The 13,033-nt window shown below is 43.4% G+C and overlaps 1 protein-coding gene across 2 annotated transcripts in view; it reads left to right on the top strand.

Annotated features, from left to right (window-relative positions):
* Positions 1–749: 749 nt before the first annotated feature.
* Positions 750–13,033, top strand: part of EFS (embryonal Fyn-associated substrate) — a 25,801-nt gene continuing 13,517 nt past the window's right edge. The window contains exons 1-2 of one of the 2 annotated variants that reach the window (XM_018556146.1): positions 750–856; positions 2,394–2,466. In XM_018556146.1, the coding sequence (XP_018411648.1) occupies positions 2,461–2,466 (6 nt within the window). In that variant the 5' untranslated portion in view covers positions 750–856; positions 2,394–2,460. The remainder of the gene's footprint in view (positions 857–2,393; positions 2,467–13,033) is intronic. The other variant, XM_018556147.1, reaches the window with a different exon arrangement.

Genomic DNA, 13,033 nt, shown 5'->3' on the forward strand with positions numbered 1-13,033 from the left:
CTCACTTTTTACCAAAGGAATGAATGGGGATGTATTTTTGGACCAGACAGAACCGCTCTGCTCAGGACATGGTGTGAATGGGCTCTGAGGCAACTCTGCACCAGATTCTTCCCCCTTACCGCCAGTTACATGAATCTGTGGCAAGTTGCGCCATTTGTTACACGGACGAGGCACTTTATGAATTCCAAGGTCTGTTTGTAGCCATGTGACTGTCATTTCCAGATTTTGTGAATGAAAATGAGTCACTTTTTTTGGAAAATAAGGATATTTATCCTGGCGCGTCAACTGTGTGTACTGAGCCTAACGCTGGCTGGCTTCTAAAGACCACCAGACACATGTGACAGGGTGACAATGCAGGAGGGCGACAAGGCAACCGTTGTCCCCTCATGTGGCCTGAACAAGGACCTGCATGGCAGACGGAAGCAGGTATTCTTTTTCATGGAACTTTTGATAGGCGTTGAAGCTCCTATTAGTGATTGGAGTACTTTAATGTTTAACCCTTGGCACAGGTTTCCAGTGGAGAATGGGCGTCCCAGCTCCCCGGGCACCCTGGAAGGTGTGAGGTAAGGAAGCGTGGTGTGAGGGTGTCCCGGCAAGCAAGGTGTTAATCAGTGTCCCCATCCCCCGCCCTTGTCGCCGTCTTGCACACGCACGCTATAGTCCTCGTACAATTGGACGGATAGGGGGTTGCTCTCTCATTTCATGGCTCTCCTCCCATTTCTCCCCCCACCTTTGTGCCTTCTCTCCTTCCCTCCCCCCCTCTCTCTGCTCTCCTCCCTTTCTCCACACAGCGCTGGGCTGGAGGACAGGAGAGGGAGCATAGGTGACCCGGGACTTCAGGACTGCCACTTCAGAGGTGAGACTCCCCCCTGCTATTTATTCCCTATGGACTTTGTGTGTGCTGCATGCTTCACCTATATACCTGAGCCTCCCTTGTCCTGTGTGCTCACACTCCCCTTCTTCTCATGTGTCCTGATCCTTGCTGCCTTTGTACCTATGGCTCAGACATGTCAGCCAACTGTACACTTTACAATCTGATTGTACTACAGATCTACCAACAACTGTGTAGTGCCAGGTCCTGTCTGATCGGAAAGATTAGGCAGCCCCTTATAGTATAGAGTTGTAGTAAATCTAAAGTTGATTGTACGGTTAGATTGTAACATATAGGTGACCACACACGTTACAGTCTGATTGTACAACAGATCTATCGACAGCTATGTTCTATGTATGTTGCTGTTGGTATATCTAAATGAGATTGTCCTATGTAGTGTGAGCTCCTGTCTGATTGCACAGATTAGGGGGCTCCTAATGCATTTATATACATACATATACTAACTACATAGTTCCAGTGAATTCAAGTCAATTGTATGGTTAGATTGTAATGTGGTGACCCTTAAAATGTTACTGTCTGATTGTACAATCTCCTTTAGATCTACCAACAGCTGCATAGTGTAAGAGTCTGTCTGATCGGAGAGATCAGGTAGGTGCTCATGTTATATAGCTTTAGGAAATCTAAAGCCGATTGTACGGCTAGATTGTAACGCATAGGTGGCCCTTAAGCTCAGCACACTCATTACATGCTGATTGTACAATCTCCTTGATCTACCAACAGCTACATAGTGTAAGAGTCTGTCTGATCGGAGAGATCAGGTAGGTGCTCATGTTATATAGCTTTAGTAAGCTTGTACGGCTAGATTGTAACACATATGGTGACCCTAAAGCTGCCCATACACCTTGCGATCATCGGACGACACTTTTCGTCCGATGATCGAACCGTCGTGCGATTTTTGTACGGCGGCCCCATCCAGCCCCGATTATCGCAAGGTTGGCTCAGCGGTAATTAAAAGAAAGCACCTGGACGAATTGCGGTAATCGGCCCCGTGTTTTTTTGTCTGCGCTTGTGCAGTGTAAATCGTACGAATTTTGACGTAAGGAAACGCCACCAACCTTGCGAAAATCGTACGATCGACCAAGCTTTTCTAACCTGCAGGTTAGTCAAAAGTCGATCAATTGTACAGTATTTGAGGTTGTAAGCTGCCCATCAAACTTACGAATATCGGACGAAAACGCGATCGCATATGAAAATCGGCCGATATTGGTAAGGTGTATGGGCAGCTTTAAGCTCTGCAAACTCTTTACATGCTGATTGTATAATCTCCTTTAGATCTACCAACAACTACGTAGTGCAACTGCATGCCTGATTGGATACTGATTGATTCATAGATCAGATTACATCGTTTTAGTAAATCTAAAGTCAATCGTACGGTTAGATTGTAACGCAACCTAAAGTTGATTGTGTGGTTATACTGTAATATGTATGTGACGCTTACAGTCTGAAGAGCGCTTGGTGGCAGTGTTCCCGTCTGACTCAACGGCTGTTTTGTCTTCCGCAGGTGACAGGGTGTGTGAGGACGCCACGGCTGCTGTTGGAGCTCCCTGCGCTGTGGCATGTGAGGCGCAATGCCAGTAAGTGATGTATGTTTGTTGCTGGAGATCTGTGCTGGGTTGTGCTGTTTGTTTATATGCTTTTGGGTGGGGAAGTTTACAGATTCTCCCGGGGAGATGAAGTCATACAGGGTGATGATGGTGCGTAGGATTGATGATGAGGCTCCAGGGAACCCCCCTGGAAGCGTCTCCAAACTTTACACATTATATGTAGCAAGAGCGGCAGGCCGAGCATGAGGAACATCACATTCTACCATATTTTTGTTTGTGGAGGAAGGCAGACGCTGCCAGACATGTTTAGTCAATTAGAAATGATTCTTCTGCAGCGTAAAGGAACCGAGAAGAGGAAATATCAAATATATATTTCATAGAAAAATAACATCTCACCATATATTGATACAACTTTTAACTTCCTTACTTCTATAGGTCACCGCTTACAATTTGAGCTTTATAAATAGAGATTTTATTAGAAAAAAGAGAAAAAAACTTGCATAAATAAAGGTGAAAAAATGGGCTTTGGGAAATAATAACATGGAGAGGGGCAAGGGAAGAGATAACTGATTAAAAGTAGATTAAACACTAACTTAATGTCATTTATTTTGCTAAGTAAAGATTTGTCATATTTGTTATGGAATGTATTTTTGCGCCTTTTGTAAATCCTTAATTGGGTCTCAGTCCTGCTGATCTCCTGCAGTGTATTTGCAGCTACGTCCTGTCTATATGCATGCACTTGGCTGCATGGCGTTGCCTTAAAGCAGAACTCTGGGAGAAAATAATTCTTAACCCTTGCAGTGGGGCTACCCCCGCACTGCAAGGGTTACGTGCTCATTTGTGTCCAGGTTAAATCCTTGGAGCCGGCTCGCTCTTAGACTGGTCCCTTCCATCTTGCTCCCCCTCAGCTGCAGTGGTCTAAGAATCCTCGATTCATCATGTCCGGTACACAGCTGCAGAGGAGGAGGAGACAGGCTGGAGGGAGCGCTGTGACAGCTGGCTGGCTCCGAGGATTGGGTATAACTTTGTTTTAACCTAGACACAAACAAGCAGTTAACCCTTGCAGTGCAGGCGTAGCCCCACTGCAGGGGTTAAGAATTCATTTTCTTTAATAGACCATGCCTGAGTAATCTGTGTTGAAATGGTCACTTGTAGTGTCCATCAAAAGCCCATGTGACATGGTGACAACAAAGGAGCACAATTGATGGTAGAAAAGGACACCGACCCTGAACAAGGACGTACATGGCAAGATCAGCAGTATTAGTTGAATGAAAGCTGCAGTTTTAGGCCCCATTCACACTTTGTTCATATTTTGAGTGTTTGTACAGGTCGTTTTGCATGCCTTTCAGGCTTGATGATTAATTTTAGCCAATGTGAAGCTAGTTACTAGGGAAGAAAACGCATAAAAAGTGCGTTTGACTCTCCCATTAAAGTCTATTGGGGCAAAAAATGCGCAACTTTTGCTACAAGTGATAGGACACTCTGGTGTGAGCAGGGGCCATTAAAGACAATAGGACCCCCCATGTTGAGTGTTGCAACGCTTAGACATTTGAGGTACAAAACACTCAAAAATATTGAAATTGATTTCTGGAATTACATTAGCACACTCAGGGCTTATTCACACCAGTTGCGTTAAGCTGTTTTCTATGTGCCCTGTTCACGCCAAACATGTGTTGGTGTGTGTTGTGTAAAAATACAGCTTGTCTGCGTTTTTAAGCAGCGCAGTGTCATTAAAAAAGTGTGCCAACACACCACGTACTGTCGTACATAGAGTTGAATTACATGTCATTTTGTGACATTTCAATAAAGTTCAAATAAAGTGCACCCCTACAGAATGCACACCAGCACAAAATGGGGGGAATTTATCAAAACTGGAGCAGTTGCCCATGGCAACCAATCAGCATCTCTCTTCAGTTTGCTCAGGTAAGATTTAAAAATGAGAGAGAGAGAAGCTGATTGGTTGCAGGGCAAATCTGCTCCAGTTTTGATGAATTCCCCTCATTGTATAAGGCCCCGTTCACATTGAGCGATTTATCGCGTGGTAATTCCCGCGATATTGCGGCTATTTACCGCGCGATATCGCTCTTCAATGCTTTGCAATGGGGCAAAGGGTCCTGCTGTCGCGGGTCGTGTGTCGCTACAGCAGGACCCTTTTTGGAGCGGATTTTGCCGCGATTCCAGCTTGCTTTATGCAAGCATTTGCGCGATATCGCGCGACAAACGCGCGATTTGTGAATCGCGCAGTGTGAATGGGGCCTAACACATGTCTGCTTGTGTGAACGGGCCCTAAAACCTATATGTGATTTTAGTGATTGGGTTCACACATAGGGGTAAGCAACCTTGAAACTCCCATCATGCCTCTGCCACTCGGAGTTATAACAGTGGCTGTCAGAGTCTTGCAGTGCCTCATGGGAGTTGTAGTTCCACAACAGCTGGAGTTCCAAGGTGGCTCCCCCATATTACTTGAGATTTTGCTGACTCGTCCCAACAAATGTATTGAAAATGGAGCATATAATTGAGGGTTGAATGATCTAGGACGTTTTTGTACTGAATTGAATCCAGCGCAAGCAGATGAGGCACAGAGTGCTTTATATGATAAGACTTCTAAATACAATTTACAATGGCAAGCCACAAAGCCTGGCTGGTTGCACCCTGATGCAGTCATTGGTCCATGAAGTCAGAACTCCTGTATACTTGTTCCCGGTCAGTGAAAGCATTGATAGACCCCCCACCCCCCCAATGTATGTTGATTTATTATAAGAGACATCCAATACTGTGTTGAATTCATTGATATTTTTGAGATCCACCTCTGCATGCAGTGGCAAGAGCAAATACAAGTGTATGAGAGTAGAATCAACACAGGAGTGTGTGTGTTTTCAGATTGTGTACAAAACACAAAGGTATGTTAGCTATCACCAAGAGATAGGAAAACTAGGCAGGCAACTCTTAAAGGGGAAACGTAATGTTTTTTGTCAAATATAAAACCATACCTGTGACTATACAAAAATAAAGAAGTGAACACATAACGTAGCTTTGCCTCTCTCCCAGCTCCCTTCTTTGCCTCATTAATGATCCTGTGTTGTGATAAATGGTCAAACTAGGCCCATTCACACTATGGGGCTGATTTATGAAGCATTCACAGGGCATTGTTGCCACTACATCAGGGGTGGGCAACTCCAACCCTCCAGATGTGCATTAACTACAAATCCCATCGTACCTCTACCCTGGGAGTCATGCCTGTAACTGTCAGTCTTGCAGTGCCTCATGGGACTTGTAGTTCCACAACAGCTGAAGGACCGCAGTTGCCTACCCCTGCACTAGATGGAGCTGAAGAGCATATTGACTATATCTAGTGGCAGTAATGGCATGTGAACGTCGTTCGTCCAGCTATACACTGAGCGAATGCTTTATCAATCAATGCCCTGTGTCATAATCTGTTACCACAATGCAGGTTAACACACCACTCTATACATTGCAGTGCACTTCATTTTGCACATGTGTTTTGAACTACCTCTGCGTTGTTGTGCGCTCCATTAAACAAAGGTGTGTTTCCACTAGATTATGTGCTGTGGGTGGGCAGCCCATTCAAAATGAATAAGCTGCGTCACCACAATGCAAATCTACGGAGAAAGTATCGCATGTTAACTAACATCAGCACAATCTGAATGGGCCCTTATAGTGAGGAATGGAATGGGAGAAGCTCTCAGCCAGCAAATGTGGTTAGTATTTACATGGCAGGACAACCTGGCATACTAAGGAATTGCTAGATTATTTTATATATTATATACAGGTTACATTTGCTTTGTATATATAGTTTAAACTTTTTGTTTCCATTTGTATCAAATCATTATTTAAATAAACATTTATTACAGGCTGTATCAGTCACACCTAGTTTGTAGAGCATGCTGGGCTTTTTAGGGAAGCCCAGCACTGCCAGTTTGCTTTCTGTCAGCCTTTCCAAACTGATGAATTTGGATGTCATCATCTCTGATAAGTAAGAGGGAGAGGGTATACACCCCAAATTTAAGAGCAGGAGGGTTTATCCCCCCTACAATTGAAGAGGGGGAGGGTGTACCCCCCACACACACAAATTGAAGAGGGGGAGGGTATACCCCCCACAAATTCAAGAGGGGGAGGATATGCTATCAAAAATTCAAGCCAGGGAGCCAATCCCACAAATTCAAGAGGGGGAGGTAATGCCCCCACAAATTCAAGAAGGGGAGATAATGCCCCCACAAATTCAAGAGGGAGAGGGTATACCCCCACCAAATTCAAGAGGGAGAGGGTATACCCCCACAAATTAAAGAGGGGGAGAGGATATAGCGCATGCACGATTTTTTGCGATCGCACGGCACTGGAACACAGGGAATTGTCGTACCACGCATTCCGGTGCAGGCGATTGTATTCCGGGTGGGAGGCGTGTCTGTGGTGCCAATGAAATGAATGGCACCACCATGCCCCAGAACAGGGGGAGGCTTAGTTTATGCGATCCAGTGCGTTCATCCCTCAGAACTGTGCGATGAACGTACTGGATGGTGCGAAAGGGCCCTGAGACACAATAGTTACATAAGAAGTGACTGAATGTGTCGCAGGCCCTAGTAATAGCAAGAGAACTGTCACAGGACTTTGCAATGCAGCCATAACGCCAGCAAAGTGCTGCCGATGCTTTATTGACTCGCCCCCAGTGTGTGTGATCCCAGGAAGATAATAGCAATGGTTGTAAGTGTATTGTTGTGATGCAAAAAAGTCCTTGCCTTGGAATGGATGGTGTCAGGATATTCCCTATTGACAATGTTTCCTGCTTCACACTTTGGCTGACTTTGCGCAGACAAAGATCATACGTGTGAAAGTGAAATTCTTGGAGGGAACAGTATTCATTGGGAAGTGTAAAGTCCAGAATGACGTTAATAGGGGTGTGGCGCAGAACAGGCCAGGTCTGTTTACATCAGGAAGTTGGAGCTGTTATGATGACAGGATTAGTGACTAGTGCCTACACGTTGGTGCAGTAACAAATGCTTCTTAGTAATACAGCATTAGGAGCTACTCAGGAAAGACCTCTGTGTGCTGCTCTGTCTCTCAATTCATTTCTTGCTAAAGCTAACCATACACTATACAGTCCCCTTCAGATCTACCATCAACTATGTAGTGCCGGGGTCTGCCTGATTAGATCATAATGGAATGAATGTTTTACGTATGTCTTTCTATGACAATCATATTGTATGGTGTATGGCCAGGCAATAGTCCAGAGGTGAAAGGAAACCTTGTTTCAGGTCAGTGTATCGGAAGGCATTAGGCCCCATTCACACCTGAGCATGTGAAGCTCCAAAATGTACACAAGCTTCTTTTGGGCCAGAATCTTGGGTTTTTAGCAGAGCTGTGTTCATTTTTTGTCTTTTATATCTGACTGGAGTTCAGCTTTAAACTCTGGTATGGGCAAATATTGTGTAAATACAAGATTTTATTCTTATTAAATCTTAATATGCTTTCAGATCTGTGCAGTAATCCTGTGCAAAACCTGCCTCTGTGCAGGAGCATCCTGTAATGAAGACAGGTCACTGCTGCTCTCTCTTCTTGTGCAGGGTGACTGGTCCTGTCTCCACCCCCTCCTGTAGTTTTCTACAGGTAGCTTGTAGTGGGTGGGGCCTGCAGGGACACTCCCACAGCTCTGCTCTCAGTAAACACTGTGTTCAGCACAGTGATGATGTCACTGCTAATTTTACAAGGTAATATTAAGATCCATGACCAGTGCCTACTTGCAGAGTTCTAAGTGCTTCACCACAGAGCTGCCTAAGCATGTTGGCTGTAAGTAAAAGATTAAAGATATCCAAACTCAGTCACCAAAATCTCATATAAACTTTAACACATTAATGTAATTCCAGAAGTTGTTTTCAATATTTTGCAATCTACAGCTCGTATTAACCCCTTCGTGACGGGAGACGTACACTGTACGTCCAGCCACAAAGGGACCAAATGACTTGTCACGTACACTGTACGTGACAAGTTATTTGCTGCTTTAGAGGGCTGTTAATCGCTGAGAATCAGCTTTTAACATTCATTAATGGCTGCCCTTACTACAGAGGCATTCATTAATGAAAGGGTTAACCTTTTTCAGACACCCGATACCTTAATATCGGGTGTCTGAGAGTCAAAGCAAAGCGGACACAGATGCCGGCTTTTGCCGGCATTCTGACAGCTCGTATAGATCGAGAGATATCTCTCTCAAGCTATACTGGCTTTTTTTTTTTTCTTTCATGAATAGATACAAAATGTGTCTATTCCTACAATGTATCTATTCCTGGAAGAAGAATGTTTGTTTGCTGATCGTTGTTGCAACAATCAGAAAACATTTAGTAACAGCTGAATCCTGAACTGCTGCAGGATCAGTGTCACTAACTTATTATCGGCTGTTCTGAAGTTTGAAGCAGCCTGATAATAACCAAAAATTTATTAATTTATCATGCAGTAACAGTGAGATTAATTCACAAAATCTGCTTGATATAATTAAATAAATAAAATAACATTTTTAAGTTTAAAAAAAAAGTGAAAAGTGTAAAAAAAAAAAAAAATTGTGAAAAGTGTAAAAAAAATAAAAAAATGTGTAAAAAATAAAATAAAATAAGGGACAAATAAATGAATGTATTTATTGCATTTTTTTAGCTGTGCTGGTTTTGTAAAAAAAATACTACAAATCAAAACTGGGAAAAAATTTTTTTTTTTAAACGGTTTTTTCCTCTTTTTTTATATTTTATTTGTCCTAAGTGAGGCGTTAGACGCACATATGTGATATAAATATGTAGCCCTATCTGTCCTCTAAAAAACAATATATAATATGTGTGGGTGCACTTTGTAAGAAAGTATATTACTGACGTGGAAGAATCACACAGCAAAAATGTCAAAAGTGTGTCAGTCATTTACGAACAGAAACTAAAAACAAGCTCAGTCATGAAGGGGTTAAAATGATACCTGGTGATCCTGCCACAGAGGTCCTTCTGCAGGGACTTCCTGTTATAGGGTGACAACATTTTCTCCCTGTCTCCCAGCTGTGCTGCTGTTGTGTCACTCTGTCACATGCGCCACTAGTAGAGATTACAAGGGATGGCTGACAGGCATGATTCAACATTGTCACTATCAGGAAGCTGGACAAGAGCGATGATGTGCAACCAACACTGGAGCGAGTGCATGTAGACAGGAAGTGGCTGAAAGGGGCTGGAGGAGATCAGTGGCAGAGACGGTGAAAAGAGTATTTTGTGAAAGAAATGCTTTAGCAAACTAAGTGTAATTCAGTGAAGGTTTCTATCTCCGTTATGCAGTGCAGGCTGTCTGATTCAATCCCCAGTAGTAGCATCTTTGAAGCCCGCAGATGTGCGTTATTGCGTTGGTTAATGCTACGTAGCTGACAATGTATGAGGCTGAAGATGCAGTCTTTTAGAGCTGGTTTGTCTTATAATTATGGTTTGGAATCTGAAGTGTGTCCACCCAGTCTATTCTGGGAAAATGATGCATTATTCAACTCTGGGGTTAGCAAATGTGGTCTCATCTGCTACATACTTCATGTTGTAATGTAAGACAGCACTGGCCAAGTTTTTCCAAAGCTTTTGTGGGACAGATCATACGTATAAAAAACTTGTTTGCCCACAGAGGAAAACTTAAAGCGACATTAAACCTTCAGGGGTTTTTATTTTCTTTTTTTACGGGGGCCAGACTTGCCCAAAAAAAAAAAAAAAGTTATTTTACCCTTTATTTGTTTTATTTATTTCCTCATTCTCTAGTGGTTTCTAGACCACTAGCGAACCCCCCCATACGGGTGCCTCCATCAGCTAGCCAACTACTGTGAAGGCATCCATACGTGCACGATCATGGCCATGCCCGCACCTAGCTGTGTCCAAGTATTTAAAAAGCATATGCCAGCAATGTACACTGAGTTTCCATGAAGCAGGCATATGCAGCTGCTGTTTTTAAACACAAACTTAATTTTTTTTGTCAGCTTTCCTCTTCATATCCTCATGTAAAATATCTGCTTGTGTTTTGCAAGCTCTTTCTCATCTCTCCCATTTATTAGTATTCAGAGTGGCAGCCCCCCTACCCCACAGTGTATTGTGTGTAAAGGCAGAGCTGGTGCTTACTGATTCTGTTACAATGGATGACAGGGAGGGGGGAAGCTGATTACAGTCTGACATCCTGGTGTCAGACTAAGTTTCCTGTGGAGAAAATGTTGAGTTTTTAGGCTTCAGGTCTAATAAAACTTTCATTAAATAAATGAAGAAAGCCTGCAATGTGAGTCATGAAAATGTGCACACATATATATCATCACTGCACTTCTTCATTACCACCAAAAATGCTAATCACTTACAAAGGTGGAAATGGACTTTCATGCAAAGAATGCATTAAGGCAAGACAACTCTCAGCCCTTAGTACTACTGTAAAGTGGATGTAGCAGCAGATATATTTTTTTCATGTTATGTACACGTGCAGTTGCTAATGACCTCTTGAAGAGATCACAGTACACTGCTGGACAATGCCTTCTTCTACCTTTCTTCCCAGAAGGATGGCATCATCTTTGCTCAGACATCATTCAGTGTCAGCGTCTACCTCCTGGACTAAAATCCTGTCTGTAGATGGCTCTGGTGACTGTGGGGCAGCCTTTATATTCTAGGCTGTGTTTATAGAAGTCTCACACAGATCAGCCTGTCACACAATGAAACTGTCACACGTCGGCTCAGTAGATCGGGAAGTGGTGAACACATACCGTCGCTCGCTCACATCCCGATCATCTCCCTGCAGAGAGAGGTGACTGTCAGTCACGGCTCCCTGAAGGGATTCCCCCCTCTCCTCTCTGATTCTTCAGCGCTGACTGGCTGGACAGACGAGGAGGGGGCGGGTACAGATGGCTCTGCCTCTAGATAGGCAGAGCCATCTGTCACTCACGCAGCTGGGCGGATCCAGACAGTAATGTCGGGATCCGTCCCGGCTGCGGAGGTCTCAGTATACCGCGAGCTGTAGCTCACTATATACTGAGCTTTGGGTGACGGGAGGATGCTAGTGTATGTCCTCCCGTGACCCTTAGGAGAACTATGGGGAAAAACACTGATCCCATAGTTCTTTTTGAAAGTCTGATCACTGGTGGAGTAAAGACCTAGAAAATGCTTCCTCCTGCCTGAAGGAGGCTGGTATCATATTTTAAATAATAGAGTTGATGTATGTGACATGTCTTTCATGTAGATTTGTGAAGTCACTGATAGGCCCACTTTAAAGTGGACCTTTACTCCCTTTTACTAAAAATCACATCATCATAGAGCTCCGCATGCTGATATGAAGTCATCTTACGTCCATTAGTTAAACATTTTTATTTTACTTACAATTATTGTTTTCCACTCCCTGGTACTTTTGGGAAATAGTGATGTAATGTGCCCAAGCTTTGCATGCTGGGAAGGTTACATCAGCAGAGCATTGCTGGGAAATCTCAAGGCATTTTCCTCCCCTGAGATGATGTGCATAGTCACATGTTCTAGTCACGTGTGCCAAAAATCCAGGAAGAAAAGGGAGATGGACTCATTTGCCCTTAGTAAATATGGCCACTGTCAGAAGACTGAGGAAGAAAATAAAAAAAGGATGCAAAGAATACAAAGCCGGCAATTATCTAGAAGTATGTGTTTGTAGATTGTCATTACTAAACATTTATAATGGTGTGTTTGTTGTTATTTTGAAGAAATGGGTAAAGGTCCGCTCTAAAGGCCTTCCTAGGTTAGCGATGCTGATGCTCTGAAAACAATGGCCTTTTACTCAGTTCTGACAGCCTCATCGCAAAGTGACACATTGAATTGCGTTGCACTATGCTGTGCTAAACAAAAGTGCTGCATGCAGTACAAATGATCAGAACACAGGTATACATATGTTATATAATGGGAGTCATATAAGCTATGCAGCAATAAGTAGATAGGCTAGCGGTGACAAGTTGGGGAAAGAAGTGGACTGGGTGTTATGAAAAGGAATTGGGCAGTATGAGGTAGGATGCAATGTGGAATAATGTCTTACATTTGGTTCAGGCAGAATGATGATTCAGGCTTCATTTCATTATTTAGGTAAAAATAGCCATATGGCAGTCTAACACTGAGAACCTGCTTACAGGAGGGCAGAGCACAGAATGGAGATCCTGAGATTCTGATTTCTTTCCATGTTGAGGAGAATTGTTCTATAATGGTGGCTTTGGAAGTTCTAGTTGGGATCAGCATGTCATGGCAAAGTCTGAGGGAATATTTCATTTTATAAATCAAAGCATTCATTTGAGTCTATTGATTATTATTTTTTTCACATTGAAGCGTACAAGTTGCCAGTTGTTGTGTGCTGGGTAGTCACAGAAGTCCTGCTAAGTAAGCTTGATGGCCGGTATGGTTTGAAATAGATATGATGACTGTGAGGACAGCTGTCTTGTGCTATGTATTACAGCAATTATCTGTGGGTGGGGGTTGGGGATATCAGGGCTCGGGCTGAGTATTTGAGTGTATTTAAAGCCATGTCTGTGCTTTGGTTGTGTGAGAGCAAGGCTCGTTATCATAATGAAAGAGATGGGGGGGGGGTTTGGTGGTGGTGCAGTTGTCTG

Source organism: Nanorana parkeri, unplaced genomic scaffold (genome assembly GCF_000935625.1).
Source record: "Nanorana parkeri isolate BGI_ZX_2015 unplaced genomic scaffold, ASM93562v1 scaffold225, whole genome shotgun sequence".
Classification (NCBI taxonomy): Eukaryota; Metazoa; Chordata; class Amphibia; order Anura; family Dicroglossidae; genus Nanorana; species Nanorana parkeri.